The 20,666-nt window shown below is 35.5% G+C and overlaps 4 protein-coding genes across 5 annotated transcripts in view; 1 reads left to right on the top strand and 3 right to left on the bottom strand.

Moving 5' to 3' along the window:
- Window positions 1–494: 494 nt before the first annotated feature.
- The window catches only part of LOC129578792 (neuropeptide SIFamide receptor-like), a 44,179-nt gene continuing 24,007 nt past the window's right edge, over window positions 495–20,666 (bottom strand). Inside the window, exons 4-7 of the mRNA XM_055467913.1 lie at window positions 6,903–7,348; window positions 6,651–6,828; window positions 5,885–6,498; window positions 495–5,791 (exon numbers count right to left, since the gene is read on the bottom strand). Coding sequence (XP_055323888.1) covers window positions 5,583–5,791; window positions 5,885–6,498; window positions 6,651–6,828; window positions 6,903–7,348 — 1,447 coding nt within the window. The 3' untranslated portion in view covers window positions 495–5,582. The remainder of the gene's footprint in view (window positions 5,792–5,884; window positions 6,499–6,650; window positions 6,829–6,902; window positions 7,349–20,666) is intronic.
- On the bottom strand, window positions 8,497–10,221 carry LOC129578811 (pentatricopeptide repeat-containing protein 2, mitochondrial-like). Its single transcript, XM_055467954.1, has 6 exons — window positions 10,070–10,221; window positions 9,629–9,990; window positions 9,353–9,550; window positions 8,941–9,240; window positions 8,769–8,876; window positions 8,497–8,679 (listed from the first exon to the last, which is right to left on the bottom strand). Exons 1-6 carry the CDS (start codon window positions 10,119–10,121, stop codon window positions 8,593–8,595), a joined length of 1,107 nt encoding a protein of 368 aa, XP_055323929.1. The 5' UTR covers window positions 10,122–10,221; the 3' UTR covers window positions 8,497–8,592.
- The window catches only part of LOC129578777 (eIF-2-alpha kinase GCN2), a 45,148-nt gene continuing 34,799 nt past the window's right edge, over window positions 10,318–20,666 (top strand). Inside the window, exons 1-2 of one of the 2 annotated variants that reach the window (XM_055467864.1) lie at window positions 10,318–10,452; window positions 15,634–15,754. The gene's annotated coding sequence lies outside the window, so the exon portion shown is untranslated. Of the gene's footprint in view, window positions 10,668–15,633; window positions 15,755–20,666 lie in introns of both variants that reach the window. The other variant, XM_055467865.1, reaches the window with a different exon arrangement.
- LOC129578834 (larval/pupal cuticle protein H1C-like) lies at window positions 11,644–12,769 on the bottom strand. Its single transcript, XM_055468016.1, has 4 exons — window positions 12,647–12,769; window positions 12,437–12,570; window positions 12,084–12,196; window positions 11,644–11,918 (listed from the first exon to the last, which is right to left on the bottom strand). The coding sequence occupies exons 1-4, from the start codon at window positions 12,656–12,658 to the stop codon at window positions 11,809–11,811; spliced, it is 369 nt and encodes a 122-aa protein (XP_055323991.1). The 5' UTR covers window positions 12,659–12,769; the 3' UTR covers window positions 11,644–11,808.

Raw genomic sequence — 20,666 nt, 5'->3', positions numbered from 1 at the left:
ATACTCTTAATACAACTTGATTGTAAATCGTTCAAAATCAGATCGCAAATAATTGATTGGCCAAATCGATAAAATTTGCAGTTACGTTCATATATATTGAGAGGGAGATTTGGGTTGCGTTCAATAATAGTTCTTAACATGCCTCCAAAACCATCCATCATTTATTTACTTTTTCTCTGCTTACAATTCTTTTTAATTGGTTGATTTTGTTTTGCGATTTGCTCTTATTAAAATAGATGCAACGGACTACGTGTATACTTTTGAAGCTTTGGTACTTATCCATTCATTGATTGATATGTTCACTTTTGTTGTTGTTGTTGTTGTTGTTTTATCCTTTAAATTAGTGTTGTACGGAGTTGTCGAGGAGTTGTGAGAAGACGCGTAAAATTTTATTAAACATTTAGGGATTTCTCAATGCATGATATTGGCAGCATTTCCAATGCAACTTGATACTATTTAAAGAGTGTGTGTGTGTGTGTGTGTGTGTGTGTGTGTGTGTGTGTGTGGGTCGGTGATTGGTTTTTTTTCTGGATTTAAACATAAAACGGTTTAACTGAGGAAATCTCTCAATTTGATAAAAGTACACATTTTTGATTGAGTGGGATGCATTTTGATTTGTTTCAATCATCGGAAAACTATAGAATTTCGAGCATAAAATATTATTGTTTTTTCATTTGTGTTTGTGTGTGTTTATGTTTTGTTCACGTATTGGAACAGGCAAAAAATGAATTCTGGAAATGATAGGGCAGTAAATTCCAGGACATTCTTTCGTCGAGTTTAAATGTTTCATTTGTATGTTTTGTTTGTCTAAATTTCCTAAGTGTGGCACATAATACGCCACACAGTGTGTCCCTTAAAGATATAGCCATAGTATACAAAAAAGCCTAGAGTTGCTCTTATCGCTTAAGTTATGAAATCTTTTCTGTATTGTTGTTTTTTTTTTCATTTCTTCTCTTTGTAATTCATTTACTTCTTGTTGTTTTAGTGGGACTGCGCCTGTAAGACTTAAACTCTAAATGTATGTTTACTTTACTTACACCTTGGATTAACTCTATTTGAATTTGTTGGTTTTTTTTTCTTCTGTTGGTTTGTGCGATGACTTCCATATCGATTACATGTATAGAAATCTAGTTTTTTTTTAACACAATGCATCCGTGTCGAATGGGCTGAAAATATGGCATCGACCCACATCGATATAGGTCGAATAAAACATTCAAAGGCCATTCCCGCTAATACGCCGCTCTACAATATCTCTACATTCATTCAATGTGCTTTTTTCTCTGATTCCATTCAAACTATGTGCTTTATTTTTTTTATTATTATATTGTTATTTTGTTCTTCATATAGATACACATACGAGTTGTCTTAATGTTATTATTATCAATTACAATTTATGTGTAATTTTTTTTTGTCGATTTTTATTTTTGTTGAATTTTTTTCAAGTGTGAGTGTGTTGTTGTTTGTAATTATAACTAATCTGTATACTTCCATATATCTTGATATCTCACCAAAATTAGAAACGCAAAAATGGCCATATGAGTCTCACTTGTTCTGTGTTCACATAAAAATTGTCTTTTTCAACTAAAAAAATCATATGTAGTTATCGTTGTCATCACCATCATCAATTAAATATTCGTTCTAAAGTGGACGAAAAGTTGAACTCGTAAAATCGTTTTAAAAAAAAAACCAATCAATTGGCAAAGAAAAAAACAATGCGTAAATTCTTATGAGTGCTTGTAAAATATCAACATTTGTAAAACATCAGCGTTATGTGATTAATGAACGAAAAAAAAAATATTTTCAGCAGAAGCCACCGTAGGAGAGCCTGTTGATGAGGTTATTCACCGACAAATCTTTAGCTCGAAAATTATTAATCGCTTTTTCTTCGCTCTTCATGGACAATTCCATTTGATATAGATTGGCATTTTAGCCTCAACAACGGGTTTTTCGATCCGACAGCAGTAAAGTTCAATGTTACAATCGAACAACGCAATACCAATTTTGAATCACTCGGTCAACAGAGAGATAGAGAGCGAAAGAGGGGGGGGGGGGGAAGAACGTTCATCGCCTGTCAAAAATGTTCAAATATGTAGAAATATACAAAATAAAATGAGAAATTCAATAAGTCTAATTATTATAAATTCTCTATTAAAAAAATTTGTGCAATTTCTTCGCGCAATCCAGCGAGCGCCAGCGTGTGTGTGGCTGCAACGGTTGCAGTACATAAAGAGTCAATCTTATTCTTTTTGTTTTAAAAAAATAGAATGATTTTACGTATTTTAATTCAGTTTTAAAATCGATTAAATAGTTCCTTTTATAAGTATAGATAAAATAACTTCAATTTGATGCCATTGGTTGCACTTTGTTTTTGTTTTTTTTTTGTTTTCTATACAGAACAAGAAAAATAAAAATATATATTTATATATGTATTTTGCTTAATCTAGCTCCACTTAAATTTGTCTCTCACACATGCGCACACAGATAGACGGTGATGCAGATAACAAAATCGCAAATTGTTGCTCGGGAGAACAACAGCAACAATGGTGTTTTCTTCAGCTTTGCAGCAAAAATCATATAATCAAAGAAGAATGATAGCGCGCATAAATTACCTAACAATTTGTCTTTTTTTTCCCAACACAATCGTTTTGCATTTCGCACTTTACATTTAAATATATTTATGTATTTGATAGCCAACTAAAATGTTTGCCACTTTTGCATATATAAACCATGTGTGAAACAATAACATGGGGGCATGGACAGGTATCTTTTGTTGTTGTTTTGTTCAATTGTGGCAGATAGACAAACCGTTCAATATTCTCTATTCTTAACTATAACTTTTCTCGCTTAAAACATCAACATATTGTGCTCTGATATTTAGTTTATACCATATTTTTAATTTATTTGCATTCCCTTCGTCTTGGTTGTTCAAAATTGTTGCAAAATCATTTTACATTATTCACATTGTCATTGACATTCATTAAAAAAAACATACACACACACACGCTGTTAATTTTATTCACATTGTGATCAATCATAACCATGATCAATTCCAGCAAACAAACAAATAAAAATCATCTTTCGTTGTACTCGTTTTTCGTTTTGAACAATGAAGAAAATATATATGCCTGTCTGATCGCTGTGAAACCAAATTTCGTTTTGTTCGTTTGAATTCAATCCGAATTTTCTTCATTAACAGTGAGGGTTTCGCTATTGGTTTATTATCACTATTTCTTGAACTTGTGAATCTCATTTGGGGTAAAACGAATACAACGAAAAATTCCTTGATTGCACTTTTGTGTTTGTTCTTCTCGATTATCAATAATTTATTTCATATGGTAGTACTCGAAAGTATTTTATGAATTTGATTAATGTCTTACAATTCCAACGGTTTTAGAGTGTGATTTTGTGTATGTGAGTATGCGTGTTCTTTTTTTTAATCTTTAGCCATTTCGCAAAGATCCGTTTAATTCAATTGATGAATTTTTTTTTGGAGGGAAAAAACAAAAACAAAAAATTTGGTTAGAATTAGGTGCTAAAGTGACAGCTTTTCATATGATTCATGTTTTATTTTCTTCTTCGTTTTGTTTGCATATTTATTTGTAAAATGGCAATTCGTATGAAAGGAAATCAAAATATGCAAAGTTCTGCAATAGAACCGAAATGCACAGCAAAATAAATCAATAAATTGATATGACAACAATTTATCTACAATTGATTTGTTTGTTTTGTGGCGATGATTGTATTTTCATTCAATTATTTATTAGTTTAAACTGTTTGGTTGTTTTACTAAAATGTATTTCACTAGAAAATATAAAAAAGCGAACATGGTCTGATTGAACAAGCGACATATTATGTGTTTTTGTTGTTCATTGTAGTTTTTTTTTTTTGGTTTGGTTTTTCACTTTCCATTAGGTAATAAATGTTCATTAGATATAAATCAAGTCCGTAGCCTTCGGGCAGCACATGCATCATGAAATCAACACATTTTCTTCTTATTTGCTTGTTGTTTCATTTGAAGGAGAAAGAGAAGGTAATTCGGATAAATTTCCAATATCAATGATTGATAAAAGTGACGATTAATTCCAATTTTTTGTTGTTGTTATAAAATGCCATTTCAAAAAGTCCGAAAACGCCCAAAAAAAATTTCTCATTAAAAAATTGGTTGAAAGAAAATGATTTGAACGATTGATTCAAGTATAGTTACAGATACAAATCGGTATCGATGAAATACCGTTCTGGAAAATTGGTTGAAAAATTCATAATCCTCTAGCTAGCCTCGCTACGGACTCAAACATTCAAATGAAGGGGCAGGGATAGGGTATGGGATAAGGTAATCCTTATTAAAATCTTACAGTGTAAATTTATACTTGTTTTGTTCATTCATTGTTTACTTTAGATATGTATGCGCATTATTTCAAGTAATAATCATTTTGGTTTGTTTGTTGGTTGGTTTGTAATTTTTATGACAAGTTGAAATCGTTAAGTGTGTAATTAATTATTTAGTATTCTCCTTTGTTTCACTGTTTCATTTTCAGATGAAATATCATAGATTCTTATGTTATTGATTTACATTTGTAGAAATTTTACAAAATTTGTTTTGTTTTAAGAAAAATTATGGCAAAAAGTTCCTTTTGTCTTAAAATCCTTTTTTCGTGTGTATTTTGTTTCTTTGAATGTAGTCATTTGATTTATGTGTAATTTACCATCAAAATAGCTGAATGATGCATCTCAACCACCATCACCAGCCATATCCAGATGTGGAGCAGTTAGTGATGGTGGCATTTAGTGCTTCTGTCCAACTTGACTTTGAGTTTATCAGGTCTTCAACCAATGAATAATTGTTTCACATTGATATATTTATTTCATTCGATGTGGCTATTGTTGTGTGTCTGTGTTTTTGTGTCTGTGGCTCTTTTTTTTTAAATTTCTCTCATTTCAAAAACGTTCACCATTTGTATGTGTATTTGTGTGATTGTGTGTGTTTGACCTACCTGAATCGTAAAATGGGGGAAAAGGGGAGTTGTTGCATGCTTAAACTAAGGTATTATATGTTCAATCTTCTCATTTTGTTTTCTGTATAAAATCAAACAAAATTGTCTAAAAGCGTGCAGTTTTTTTTTTGTTTACTAAAACATTTCACAAACGGATGTTCCATTACCCTTTTCATCACAATTCATCTACTCTAAAACTTAGCCATAAATAGTTTATTTACGTTTCACTAATCAGATTCAAGTTGCATTTTGTTCCTAAGATGCTAGGCTCACAGCACATAGCGCACATTATTTTTTTTTATTTATCTCCTTGTTCATCTTTGTTTTGGTTTTGTGCGCTACAATATATTTTTTTGTTTTATTTAATCGATTTTTTCTTCTTGTTGTGGTTGTTGTTGTTGTAATTATTATTGATGTTCTATTCCGGCGCATTTGTTTTTTCTTGTTTCTAAATAATTGTATAATAATTATTTACGGACCAAATTCATTTGTGACACACACACCATTTGGTTGATAGTCGTGGGCGGCATTTCAACGATACATATCTATCGGGCATGGTCACTACTTCACTGCCGTGGTGCGGCGAGTGAATTAGTCGATGAATTCGATGCTTTTCTTCGGTGAATTCGTTTGACTATCGGTTTTCTTTAGAATCGATACATGATGATGTGGATGGATGTCATTGTTTCGATTCATCGACGGAAACTGCAGCACGGATTCCTGTTTATGCAAATAGCCCCTTCGCTGATCGGCAAATGAAATCACTGAGTCTTGTTTCACCAATTGGGCTCGGTGCATGTCTGTATACGGATTGGAAACGTTGTAAATACGTTAAAATGCATTTTCTACATTTCTACATTTCATAAAATAGGAAATCTTGTCGGTCTTGTTACCTGGTGGTCTTTGGTCGGAGAATGACACAACTGAATCCTGTTTTACCAACTGATGACGCTTGTGATCAATGTACGATGCATCGCTGTCCTGGCTGCACAACGAATTTTTCTTGCTTTCGATGTATGAGATTTGTGTATCTTGTTTGTTGAGAATACCTTTGCGTGGCTCAATGTACGAAATGGTGCTGTCCTGTTTGGAGAACAGATCACGCTTTGACAAATCGGAATCTTGTCGCATTAAGTGGCTCTTGCGCGTATCAATGTAGGAGATTTGAGAGTCTTGCTTGGAGAGTAAATGACGTGAACCATTACTTTCTTGTTTCCACAGCAGTTGCCGGGATGCGTTGCTATCTTGTCGCGATATACTGCTAAAACTTTCCTGCTTGATCAGCATCTGACGCGAACTGTGGCTGTCTTGTTTCACGAGCATTTGGCGTGACAAGTTGCTATCCTGTTTGCCAAGCATTCCGTGTCGCTTCTGTGAGCTCTGATCATAAATGTAGGAAACGGCATCGGAACGAATCGATGGGCTATACTGGGTCTTTTTATTGTGATAATGTGACGATTTTCGTGTACTTGTCGATGACGATACAATGGCTACATTCTCATAGTATCTGCAAAGGCGGAGAATCCAAGATTGGATTGGAAATTTTAGCAAAGGAAATTTTAGAAGGAAATGAAAAGTTCAATAAGTGAAACTTTTGAGTTTTAAAAAGTGATACATAAAACGGAAGGAGATTCTGTTAAGTTCTGTGGTAATACATACCTCAATCGAGTGCAGCAACTGCGTGATCGGATGATGGCAACAAAACCTCGTCGATATTTCTTATTGAAGAATGCATACAAACATGGATTTATGCACGAATTACTTGATCCTAACCATTGTGCGATCGGTGTCACGATTTGCAAGAATTCCTCCTCAGAAGTGGTCATCTCCGGATTGCCTGTAATTTTTAAACGGCAAACGAAATAAGAGAATGATGCCGCATCGCAATTTGAATTCAACTGATTTATTTACCGAATTTAATGCGTGCAAAGATCAGATACAAAGGTAACCAGGACAATACGAAGAGAATAACAACAGCAATCAACATTTTAACGACCTTGATCTTGGATTTTTGTTGCATCCGATCCATTTGTGCATCCTTCGAATCGCCGGGAATCGAACGCTTCGACACTTTATACCAGATGAGAATGTAGCACAGCGAAATCAATGACATCGGCACCAAGTAGCATGCAAACACGTTTGCAATCAGGAAATACATTGAACCATCGAGTCCGGGTGGCCACACCTCACGGCACAGCATTATATCGATATCCGAATCTTGATACAGGGGAACCAATTGGAAAAACAATGCCCATGGAATTGTCGAGCCTAATGCCACTATCCAAATACAACCAATCATGATGCGAGCACGTTTTTTCGATAACTGCAACTTTAAAGGCCACCAAATAGCAAGAAACCTACAAATAAACGAAATCAAATAAATACAGATCAGTGAATAAAGTAAATTGTTCATCAGGCTGTGTGCCCTGTGTGTCTGTTCTTTTTTTTATTGAAACATTTCCAATGTCTGTTAACAACACAACCGTTATTTAATCGAAACAAAACGCATGAACGACAAGTAAATCGCTTGCATGGATAATTATCGCACGAACAGAAAAAAAAACTATATTATGTTATCCACCCCGTTTAAATGGAGCAGGCAATCACATTTCAAATGGAAAACGTGCATTCAAGAACGAATGCCATAATCTTTGTTATACAGTTTCTTGTTGTTGTGTGTGCAGCGCGGGTGATTTCAAATCAATTTGCCCTCGTATCGTTGGTGGTACATTTTTATGTGTGCATTAATTGCAGATTCAACGGAATGGCCGAAAGGCAACCTAAAACAAACAAAAATCGGCCCGTATAATTTCGATGCCTTTTTTTCATTCGCTTAGAATGAATACCAACAGAACAAGGTCAATTTTTCACTTGTTCGCCGATTCAAACGATGATCCAAATGTCGTGAATTTCAACACAAAAAAGAAAAAAAAATCAACGAATTCCTTTTTTTCAATTTTTTTTTTAAATTAATTTTTCTAAATCATCAATAAAAACAAATTTCATGAATGATGAATTCCAATGAAATTTCCTATAACAAATTTGCTCTATCAAAAACTAAAGTTTCGATTTTTCGAGACATTGTGAGTATGTTCATTATATTGGTTTTTCTCGTTTTTTTAAACGGCAAAGTGCAAAATGGTTGATACTCTGGATTTAACGTGGAAAAAAAACATCGAGTCTGAGAGACGGAGTGAATTTTGTGTGATTCGTTGCACACGGTGCATGTACAGTGTACACACCGTATGTGCTGGATCTATGTACTAAATGTATGGCCTAACCCTGACACTGTCTTCTGATTTATTTCCATTTCCACATGGAGCTCTCAATACATACAACGCGTAAACGTTACTCCATCCCGCAACTCTATAATCCATCGCTGTTTTGCTCGTTCGGTAAACACTTCACAGTTGCTGGCCAATTTCAACATACACACACATTTTTTTGTTATCTGCCGTATTTCGCACATTTCCAAAAACATTGTGAGCCATTGTAGGGTATGAAGAGAAGTAAAAAACGTTTTGAGTTTATTTAACGATTTGTTCTTTGTTTTTATTTGAAAACTTATGTACATTTTGATCGGATCCGATTAAAGTAATGACTAGAAACTTCCATGGCCAAATTTTTTATTTGGTTTGTACGGAGCCATTTGTGTGGGAAACCGAGCACACAGCACATCATCCAGTCTCTAGGCCGGGAGAGAGAGAGAGAGAGAGAGAGAGAGAGAAAGAGTTGAAAAAAGTCACTTATCCAAAAAAAAATTAGTGATTTTTGTACTTTATAAAGGATCCGGTCCAAGCGTTTAAGTTCATCATATATCGATTGGTATCGCTTGTTATAATTGTCATTGCTGGTTTTCTTGAGCCCTCTTTCGATTTTCTGCAGCTGCAAAATGGACGGAATATAGTATAACGAATACATCCTGCCTGCCTGACTATGTCTTTCTTACCAAATGGTCGGGTATTTTAATGATTTGATCGGTGTGAGTTGGTGCAAGTGTCATTTCAAGCAATCGAAATACCTCTTCAAATTGGGCTAAAAATGTATACGATAGAATTCGCACATAGCGAATATTAACATCAATGTCATCATGAATCGATAGAATTTCGAGGCTTTCGTCGGGTTGATGGCGTTTAAGTCTCATAGCGGCAACTAGGGCAATACTTTTTCGATATTGTTTTTCATGTTGGCCACACGCCTTCAGCTCATTGTACATATCGTAGGCAAGTTCATCGTGGTTCGGTGTATTCTGTGTGTGCGAGTATATATACATTATGAAATTTGAATAAATTTCCATAATTCTGTAATCGATTTTGCAAACTGTGGAGTCGACAAATGTGTATGGGTGTGTTTGCACCTACCAAGCGATAATACGTTGCAAAAACAATGGCATTTATTGCATTCGAAACATATTGGTTTTGTGCTAGAATGCGTTTTTTCACTTCATCATAGATACGCAGCACATCACCATACATTTTCCGGTCGTACAGCATGTCCAGCAGAATTTGATAGGTTATCAGCTGATCGAACAAGTGGGTTATATTGTCATCTTCGAAAAACTAATCCACACGAAGACAAGAACATAAAATTAATATGATAGAAACAGACATGGATATGGTTAGCCTAGAGTACCTAACCTTAATTGCACACTCCGGTAAATCGTGGTAGTGCAATACTCGCATTGTAATCGGCCCGAATATATAATTCTTTTTGATGTCTATTTGGGATTTTTGTTGCCACTGATCACGTTTTGTGTTGAACAGACGCAATGCTTTCCATAGCAATTCAATGTCGTCCCTTTGGCTACTCATCAAATGTAAATATTTCTTCAGATTGTCAACGAGTAAATTCAATGGGACGGCTAATTCAACTTTGCCTCGAAACTCTTCTTTAAATTGCTCCGGTTGTGAGGTGTACATCAATTCCAATTCACGATTCGAAATGTAAGCAGTTACTCCTAATGTACCCGGTGTAAATAATGTTCGAATGCCAGCCAGTTCTATTCACAACAGTAGAAATGAAACGAATGCTAATTCATGTTTTTCTTTTGAATTGTCAACGAATTCACCGAAACAAACCTTTGTGCTGACATAAAAACCTTCGGTTTACCACTTTTCTCAGAATATTCATGGCGAAATTAATTTAATTCAGTCGATTTTGTTCGGGATAACATGCCGTTGGATGCGAGTTTCTTGCTAAACTAAAGTCTTCTTCTGTCTTAAAGTTGCGGTTTCGGCTCGGTTCATCGTCAAATGTCAACAATTGTGTACTTGCTTTCAAAGATGATGTAATAGATTTTTTCCCTTCGACTGAATGGAAACGTTGCAAATTGAACGTTTTTTTGTCTACATTTGCCCTGATTTTGAGTTCTTGGAAAATAACGAATTGCATTTCCGATTTTTTTTTCAACAACAACAAAAAATTATTGTGTTATAAATCACGAATTTCCTTAAGTATTTCGGTTTGTATGATTTTTCTTTCTTTTGATTCCACGTTAAATTTATCATTTCAAATGAAATAGACTCTAGGCCAGTGAAATGCTGCCGCGTATTATTTATCGTCGACAATTTCCTATTTCAAAAGTGAAGTGGTTTATAATTGCGTGTCATTAAAAACTTCTCCAATATGATAATTGATAAATAATCTAGAGCAGACGTGTCGCTATGCATACGAGTGGTAAGTATGAGTGAAAGAGAGGGAGAGCAATGAAACAGAGGCGAATTAAAAGCAACAACATCAATAAAACACAAATGCCGTACATAAATATAACCTCATAAGTAAATGAGCTCCTTAGAATAATATCCACAAATGCGTGTGTAGTACACACAAAACTCGGCAAGGAAAACAAATCATTTAAATCGAACAATAGTCATTTTGAACTAGACACGCCTAGAGTAACATGCTCGAAATAATTTGCATGTAAATGCAAAAGCATGGCTAAAGCATTCGACTTGCATATGATCGATATACGGCAAAACTGCATTGTAAAAACCAACACAAGCACTCATACACACACACACACAGTTACAACGACCGCAGCTAGAAAAAGGGAATTGAACACTGATAGAAAGTTAGTTTCAAATCCAATTTGATTATTTGAACGGTGGAAAAAAAAACTACCGGTTCACGGTAAGTCATCCTTGAACGGATTTCCACTGCAAGTGTATTTGTGTGTGATGTAATTTCAGCGTTTGTTCATCAGTGGAAAACATCGCCATTCTGTCTTCAGCAATTTTATCACATTTTTTTATGTCCCAATTTTGCCGTTCTATGAACTGTAAAGTTGTTTTGGGTTTTTTTTTCTACTCTTCAAGCGTTACAAACAACATGCTTGTGATTTCACACAGGGAATTGTCCATGTGGAAAATCTTGGGCGTTTAATTAATTTTTAGTTAAAATTTTATTTAGGCTAATTGTGTGCGTGTGTCAACCTGATGATGATTTGAAGAAGACACTTGCAATGATTTTATTATCGATTTATTTTGTTTTTTTTTTTTTTGTTATTCATTTATGTGGGAAATTCGATCGTAATAATTAATGATGCTGAAAAAATAGGTCTGAGAGAGACGAAGGCGCGTTATCAATCGAAAATCGATAAGCTCGTCTGTCTGTCTGAACCTATCCAATTCAGTTGATGAATAAACAAACACAAAAGGATTTTTCTTCTAGATATTGGTATGGTTTTTTTTTATTGTTTTAGAAAAAAAAAATGGTAACAAAAAGGGGGTCAAAAGGGAAATTCCGAAAATAATTTAAATGAATTTGTTGTGTTCTTTTTTAAAACGTTGATTATATTCCTATTTGTTCTCGTTTTAATTTAATGGTGAACAAGGACTGGGGCTGCATGAGCGACATATGGTGTATGAACGCTGTGAACAACTGGTGCATGGACGCTGTGTACAACTGGGTGGGCAACAATTGGGGCAGCTGAAAAATGGAGAATGAATATCATTGAGTTTGGTTGTTTAAATTGTTAAAGTTGATGGAAAAATTTCGAATCAAAGGCAATTTCAGTTCATTCGATTCGCTGCCGAAAAAAACAGACGATTGATTTGAAATTGGTCGTTGGCCAAATTGGAATGAGATACATACCGTGGACAGTCTTAACAACTGGGACTGAATGTACGACTGGGGTGTGGATGACTGGAGCAGCGACATATGGAGTGTGGACAACTTTGGTGATTGGAGCTGAATGCACAACGTGTCTAAAAGAAGAATTGTTTTTCATTAGAGTTGAATTTTCTTTGGAAAATATTTTCAACTTTTTGCGGACAAAATTTGTCCGAAGTGATATTTGCTTATTCCATTGGGTCTTCTCTCGAGCAAATTGCAGGTTGCCGAAAGAGTGCTCATTTATTTTCTTTCGAATCCGTTGTTCGAACTCCGAATCACATTGATTGTGTGCTTAATTTAAATAGAGAAGGGAAAAAAAATGTGAAACTTACGATGATGAGTGGCTGACAGCGACTGGATGCAGGCTGTGTGCAACGGCAACTGGAGCAGTGACCACAGCTGGTGAATGTCCAACGATCACTCCTGGAGCAGCGCTGGCAACGGCCAAGACACAAGCGATAGCAAACTAAAAAAAAATTTCACAATTTATTTTTGTTTTCACGTTACGATTCGCCGTTTTGTTCAATTTTCCGAACACTTACCAATTTGAACATTTTGATTGGGTTTTTGAAAATTTTTACGTTTTGCTTCACAAAAGACTGTATTGTACACTTTGAGGATGTGCAAGTAACTGATGATTTGTTCGACGAACGGTTCACCTTTTATATGGAATTCAAATCGATCGTTAACGACTAGTCGTCGTACCCAATCGTGTGATTGAAGAGGGAAAACTCAAAAACAGCAGTAACAATAACAGCGAAACACATTGCAAAGTTGCAACTCATTAAAGGAATAAGCGCCGTGATTGTTACAAACACGAACAAAACAGTGATCATAACACATGATCATAATGTCGATTCACGCTTTTTTGCATCTTACACCGCACAACACACACACACACACAGCATTACACTGAATGAGGTAGCACAAAAAAAAAATACTACGACGAGTGTTAAAAGAAGAGAGAAAAAAACGCGCCGAAGCTCCTTAAGTGACGCGAATACAGGGACAAGTGCTTCATTTAGTATTTAACGCTTATGATATATGCGTTCGTTCGTTTGCTTGCTTGATGTCACAATCGTTTGAACTCTATAAATTACAATACGATCTGTACGCGCGCATGTTACACGTTTCTTATGCGCACTCGGCGCTATCGATGCCGTTTTTTCGGTGCTGTTTTTGTTGTTATTGTTTTTTTTGCTGCTTTCGGTGTACCCAGTGTGGTATTTTGCATGGGCTCTCTTATATTCGGAACAAGTTCACCAAGTCTGAACCGAAAAAAGAGCAGACAAAGTGATGATCTTGAAATTTCATCAATGAATTTAGCATAAATTTATGGACATCGAATGACGTTCATGTAATTGCTTCCAATATAAATATTAATCGTATATACCTTACGCTGGACGATCATTATCAAAACTTTCTTATGACGACTGACGGAACAAAACAGAAGTGAAATAAAAGAAAACAACAACAATGATGTAAATGCACATGCAAAATATAGCAATAAAAAAAATATTCGAGTGGATTTCACCATACGAGAACATAAGTACGATGCCACGAGATGAAGACTCAACAACGGTTCGATTTCTTTCGTCATCATCATCATCATCATCATCATGGCTCTTGCATGACAAAGTGATACGACATTGAATTATAAATGTACACACACCAATTTTACGAGACAGGCAATTTTTCAAACGTTTTTGTACTCCTCTCTCTCTCTCTCTCTCTCTCTCTCTCTCTCTCTCTCTCCCTCTCTCTCTCCCTCTCTCTCTCTTGATTGGTGCTGTTTGCCCATGTTAACTGGGTTGATCAAATATATCGAATTTATCGTTGAACACGAGATGATGTAAATGAGGAAGAAGTTCAAAAATGGGCTAATGCGATCTGCGGTATCACGTGCAAGTTCAATAACTTGACATCATTAATGGCATTCAATTGCTTTGGCCCTCTTTACTCACCTCTAGTACTCAATTGATCACGCGAGAGCACATTAAGTATAGATTAGACAAAAATCAAACATCAAAAAGGTACACACACACACACACAAAAACAAAAAGCACCAGCCGCAAATACAATCGGAAGTAAAATCAGTTTGAAGGTTCACATGTTTAGCGCGCGCCGAGATTTTCTTTCTATACACATAATAATCGCATAAGTGGACTCGACTGGATTTTAGCTGATTCATTGAACTTGATTTTGTGGGTACCTATGCAACACGGGCATAACATCATATGGTTGGCGGATACGCACAAATACTCAATACTGAACGGACTGCCACAGACAACACACACTCTCTTTCTCCCTCTCTCTCTCTCTCTCTGGTAACAAGAATCTCCAATCGAAGGTTGGGCCGATTCACACACAATTCAACGCCCCGTAATCTGGGATTCATGAGAGTGAGCGGGCACATGAGCTCAGGCGATAGTGCGAGTTTTATGTGCCCGTCAGTCAATTGCAAATAATTACATAACGATTTAATTACCATGTTTACTGTTTTATGTTTCAGCTCTGCTTTTATTTCTGGTACGACTCGGAAATTTTGACTTTACTTCCATGCTCGATGTCGCGCGAGCAATTGAGCGCGCGCACACGTCGTTCGCTTTTCGTAAGCCGATAATTAAAAGAGTAAAAAAAATAGATATAAAAAATGTATCATTTAATCCTTAATTGAGTGAGCCATGTGCGACATGTTTTCCATTTTAAGCCGTTTTCAATAACTCCATTTGATCTAATAAATACACACCTTCGAACGAAAAAAAATCGGGCCGATTGTATATATTTATTTCGATATGCTGCGCTTTGTGCTCTCTATCTATCGCCATTATTCTTGATATCGAGAGCATAACAAGGTTGATTTCGATGATTTATTTAATTTAAATAAACATATAAAGTGATTTATAGCCATGTGTATCCGTACTTTTTCCGTTCGGTCATATTTTTTTCCTCGCATGATTTAATTCTGTTTCTCTTTTTTTTATTTATTATTTCACTGTCATGCACATATTTTCTAGACCGTGTTTTACTATTCAAATATGTGCAGTACAATGACAGCAGCGGACAAAAAAATATATGAAACTGGTTTACTCTTTCAATTGTAAATTTTATAGTATAGATCATAGATATACATATTTCAATCCCTTCAATAATAAAATTTGCTGCTTTTAATAGAAATACGACGAAATAAAGTAATAACAACAACAAGTCGCACATGAAATCGCTACGCATTTCTATGTGGCGCTTGCATCAGATTCAACAGCAATGCTGCTGCTGGTTCTTATTTGCAAATCAAAGAGTTGTATTCATCATAAACGATTAAATCGTTTACTGTTTTATTGCGCGTATGAATTCCATTCGATTATGTTTTTTTTTTGTCATTGAGGCGCATTTATCGTAGTCGGCTGTATTTGCCGTCTATTCGGCTCAACGCATCTCTTGGCTTATGGTTTTTTATGCTCGGATAAAAATGTGGTACAAATTAGTTCTATCTATGTTGAAAATTATGTTTGTTTCCTTTATTATTCAGATTTGTGCGCGCATGAATCGGATTTTATAGTCGAACGGAAGCATATGACGACGATTCTTCCCATATGCAATACGCTTAAGGAGATAACACGCGAGAAGATAAGCTAAAAGAAGCAACCACTGTAAGTACAAATTTATATGTTACATTATCTATAATGGCCCATTTTTAGTATATTCAGCTGTTGTCATTCAAAGAAAAAAAAAGGATGCAGAATAAGTTAAATTTTTTTAACCTCATTTAATTGGCACATTTTTTGTTCGTTTTGTTTTGAGCATTTTTTTACTCAAGTTTCCCTGATGATTGCTTAAAATCGACTCACTTCAATTTTAAGAGAAGCAAGAGACGAGAGGAAAAAAACTGTTGTGTTGCTGTGTTGCTCCACCGATTGAACCTAGAACATTGCTCTTGATGTCATATTCACGCATTATTCTATCCATTTTGGGCAAAATAGTTGAAGTTACAACGACATAACATGTTTTTTTTTTCTCGTTCAAAGAAATAAGTATCACCGCATCTATATTAAGCGTGTCAGAAAAAAAATCTTGGGGCAAAGGCATGTGTTACGTCGAGAAAAAAAACGCACAAACAAACCAAACGTATAAACGGAAACGAAAATCTACTAGAAATGTTAGCACATCAGTGATGATATTCGATTGGGAATGAGTGGTAATATGTATTCGAGTACACGCCAAGTGTATGGGCCAACTGCTTTGCCATTTTCCATCTCCAGAATCAGAGAATGAAATGTAATCGAGCACGATCTGAGGCGAACTGGCGGACGAATGGATGGTAGGATTGGGGCCCAGACAACGAACCTTTCGCTTTCTTGTAAGTTTCATTAAATTTCCAAATCTCAAGCATTTTGCATTTGATGCTCATTCATAGTAGACTATCGCTTCAATTGGCATTATTTGTTACATGTTTTTCTATTTATTTTTATTTTATTTCCATTTTGTTGTATGTGTGTTTGTGTTGTGTTGTGTTGTTTTGCTATGCGTTCGTCGTACGGTTTTGCCTTTGTTTTGTTTGGTTTTATTTTTCTTTCTCTTTTTCTTTTCTTGGCAACGCCACACAGCAAATTTTATTGCGTTACTATGGGTTGCCAAAAATCATTCCAATCGCCTGAATTTCTCTACCATCATCATCCTATTATACGCATGAAGCGTGAACAAATATAAGACGAAGATATTATGAATACACACAACAATTTTTTTTTCTACTCATGTATGATGAGCAATACTCATCTTGTTCCATAACTATGCGATATATTTAAACGAGAGGCTAAGTAATTCGCATGCTGCCGCTGCGTCCGGCCACTCTAACGAATAACAAAGACATATTTTATGCTTTTGGTATTGTTATTTCCATCTTGTGCTCGACGTTCTCTCTCTCTTTCTCTCTCTCTCTCTCTTTCTTTCTTTTTCCACGAGAATGAGAAGAAATTTCATCGTTATTGTTGCTCTGCAGTGCTTTTATCGACGGCATCCACCAACGGCTACAACCAACACATCATTCGGTATTTTTAATGGTTTTCATTTTTCCACAAATTAAGTGGCAAATTAATTTTGAGCATCCAGTCAAAAGGATATGGTTTTTTATTATTTTTTAGATGGAAAAACATATTTTCATCCTCTTTCATTCTCTTTACCACCTCCCCACTTCTTCTCTCTCTGTTTCTCCCATCCCAAATCATAATCGTCGTTTAAATCCATCTTCTGTTCGCTCGAATTTCACTTTAATAAGTTTGCCTAATTTAATTTGGTTGCACTCCAATTTTTCGATAAGAATTTTGTTTACAGCATATTCCCTTGTTTTTTGCCATTGCTACGGCAATATTTAAGTTAATTACTGCAACAAAAACGAAAAATAGCAACGAAAAAAATATAAGAACATTGCATGTATGCCAATATTTCATGCAGAGAATGCAAACAGTGGAGTGTATAGTTATGGTCGGTCATTGACCGAATTTGATTGAAGCACGTGCTCTCTCTGATATCTGCCTTGATATCATTTTACCCTTTGCCCTTCCCCCTCCTATCTCTGCCTCGCATTTTTACTCGCTCACTCACTCACCACAATATTTTCTTGAAGATACATTTTTACGGCGTATAAATACCACACATGATTCTAAAAGATGTCGAAAATTTATGATAATCATTACTTTCGTATAGTGTACTTTAAATGCAAATGCTTGATTATTTAAGACACAAGACAGAATGCCGTTGAAGTCCCGTATAAAACAATAAAAAAAATCCCATTTGTGGCAGTGATTTAGATTATCTCTACCATAAGAAGTATGCTACTATTCACGCTCAGCAATGGCATTTCCAATGCGAATAATTGACTTTTGATTTGTGCACAATGTACAATGGAATGGCGACTCAATTTTCATCAGAGTTTCACATTTCGAAATTCCATCGAATTTATGCACTCACATGCTCCAGCATTGGGCTATTTCTGGCTACGCGCAGTCTTATGTGCTGTTTGGCGGTAAACCGTTTATTGTTCACATTATTATCAACGGTGAACAAGCAACAGGATTGTGTGTTTTGTGCAGCGTATTTCATATTGATCTATGTGCTTTGATGTCGAGCGACGCCAACATTTAATTCCAATCAAAATTTAAACCATTTGTTATGCATAAAACAGCATCTTTGGGTTTGTTTTACCCGGCAATATGCCGACAATAATTCAAAATAGAATTGAAATGCCACTGTATCTATGGTTCCGCCTTATATTTTACAGCAAATGAATCATTCGCGTCTATAAGATGAAACACGAGCCGAAATAATGTCACTTCCATCGAATTCGTTTGAATACAAAACAATAAGCGATATCATGTCATTTCGCAATTTTCACCAGAAAAAAGAAATGTATCTCTTTTACCGTTTGTATCTCTTTTTTCTCTTCATGATTTGAGTGGGTTTTTCCCATTTGCAATAAAAGCAACAGTAGAAGGAAAAAAAAACGAGTAACCGACAAGAAAATGGAATAAGCGTTTTCATTTTGTGTTAACGAAAAAGTCGCAATTCAATAAGCAAAAATGATGCCGAAAGACAAAGCGCAATAGCAGCAGAAACAACAACAACAAAATCCTTTAATATATTTGGTTGATGGCGTCGTGTGGAAAACGGAAAATTACTATTAGAAGCAATAGACAATATGCGGCTCGTACATCGACCGATTCAAACAACAATCATAATAGTTTCAACATACGGATGAAGAACAATGGCGTACAAATATGTACGTGAATGTTTATGCACGAAAACGGAAATTTGCCATTGTTACACAACATTCATATGATCCGATATGAGCACCGCATGGCAGACGAGTGCGCGTTCTTAGAATGCCGTTCTATCTCCCGTTCTTCTGCTCCAATAGCAATAAAAAAAAATAAAAGGAGACACATGCAGAGCGTGAGGAGAAAGAGAATGCTACACATGAAAATGTATTGAGACTGGATTCCTCAATATTGGCATCGTGCTGGCAGTGAATTCGCGATTGTCCAACAACAACCAAATTTATGCGATCTTTATGATAAAAAGCGCCGTTCAAACTGTACAAATACGAAATGAAACACAAAAATGACACAGCGAATCGGTGAGAAGATTAACTTGCTCAAGGATAAAGTCATAGACTCGAAACTATTTTCAAGTAAGTTCTTACGAGCGATTTTAATCGACATTGTTTGACAACAATATTTGAGCGCCTTTTCGACCGATAACAATCACTCTCATGACTTCTATCTCGCTGTGTGTTTGTCCAACTCCGCAACAATTTAGCAAAGTGGTTTTTCTCGGCGATTCATTTGCTAGATATGACAGACACTTAGTCTTGGTCAAATGATTGACGATTTGAGTTGGGGCAGTGGTCATACATTTGAAACCACAGTCAACAGATTTCCAAGCAAAAAGCGACTCGATTCGTCCATAATAAAACACAACATAAATAATTCGGTTAACATAAACGATAAAAATGCTAATTTACCTACAACCGACTGCATATGATGAACAAATTGCGTTGTATTTTTTCTCTTGGTCATTTTGCATACAGCACTCCCATACTCCGTATCTCTTGCCAACAGAGGAAGTTTGTAGAACAACGTTCGCTTCTTCCTTTAGCTTATTCCCATGGTGAAGCTGAATTTTCTTTCACAAAAAAACTTGCGACAAAATTTACGGAGTTTCTTTCATCATATTCGATCCAATAGCGTTTTGCTTTTTATGCCATTTTTTTGCGTAACGAAATGCTTACGTTTTATTAAAAAGAAACAGTACCCTCAAAATGCAAGTAATGTATGCTGAATCTAAATTTAAGTTATGTGAAACATTCATTAACTCTTTTTATGAGCGCCCCTTTTTTTCGGATGCAATTGTGGCGGTACACAGGCGCCAATCGATGTTTTCACAAAATGAGAAAATATATTTCGTTGGTGTTTTTTTTTTCATTTTCCTTCGACGCTTCGTTTTTTTCGGTCGGTTAGTCTGTTTGAAGCTCTTCGATAATAATGGAAAAAGAAGAGGAAAACCAACAAGACGGACTAGTTATGGCTTTGAGATGCATCTGTGAACTACACACAGCTTTGCTTGATCGTTCGCACTTCATTCTTTTGTGCTCATTTGTGGCGAGTTGTTTTTCTCATTCAGCGCTCGTTAGTTCCAATAAGAATATCAGAAATCTTATGTACATGCTTGTTTATCACAGATTGCAGACATTTCTGACCGAATCATTGGGTTCTTTTAGCTAAGATGCTCTCACCCGTGGTCGCATCGCTTTTCTTTCTTTCTTTCCCTCACTCGCTTGCTCGCTCACCAGCTCGTTCACATTCGATTTATAACACAAAAGAACTAAATGAATAAATTTATTTATCATGTGATATTTTTAAGCACCACAACCGACATCGAGAGTTTGCATTTGGTTTTTCGTATAGCTGTGCTCACGATTTTTTTTTTATCAAGATATCGTAATAAACTAAAAATATCGTTCGATATCGTTATTATGATGGAATCTTAATAACGCTATCAACTTTTTAT

This window comes from Sitodiplosis mosellana, unplaced genomic scaffold (genome assembly GCF_009176505.1).
Source record: "Sitodiplosis mosellana isolate CC-2019 unplaced genomic scaffold, AAFC_SMos_1.0 Smas_scaffold_6226, whole genome shotgun sequence".
Classification (NCBI taxonomy): Eukaryota; Metazoa; Arthropoda; class Insecta; order Diptera; family Cecidomyiidae; genus Sitodiplosis; species Sitodiplosis mosellana.
Note: the sequence above shows the minus strand (reverse complement) of the source record. Positions and strands in the feature narration are given on the sequence as shown.

What these genes read in the sequence shown, in the direction of transcription:
- LOC129578834 (XM_055468016.1), bottom strand. An exon ending in GCTGTCAGCCACTCATCATC is followed by an intron (nt 12,197 to 12,436) that starts GTAAGTTTCACA and finishes TTCTTCTTTTAG; the next exon opens with ACACGTTGTGCATTCAGCTC. An exon ending in AGTTGTTAAGACTGTCCACG is followed by an intron (nt 11,919 to 12,083) that starts GTATGTATCTCA and finishes TCCATTTTTCAG; the next exon opens with CTGCCCCAATTGTTGCCCAC.
- LOC129578811 (XM_055467954.1), bottom strand. Translation starts at nt 10,121, where the DNA reads ATGAATATTCTGAGAAAAGTGGTAAACCGAAGGTTTTTATGTCAGCAC. An exon ending in TACCGGAGTGTGCAATTAAG is followed by an intron (nt 9,551 to 9,628) that starts GTTAGGTACTCT and finishes CGTGTGGATTAG; the next exon opens with TTTTTCGAAGATGACAATAT. An exon ending in TGGACCGGATCCTTTATAAA is followed by an intron (nt 8,680 to 8,768) that starts GTACAAAAATCA and finishes CTCCCGGCCTAG; the next exon opens with AGACTGGATGATGTGCTGTG.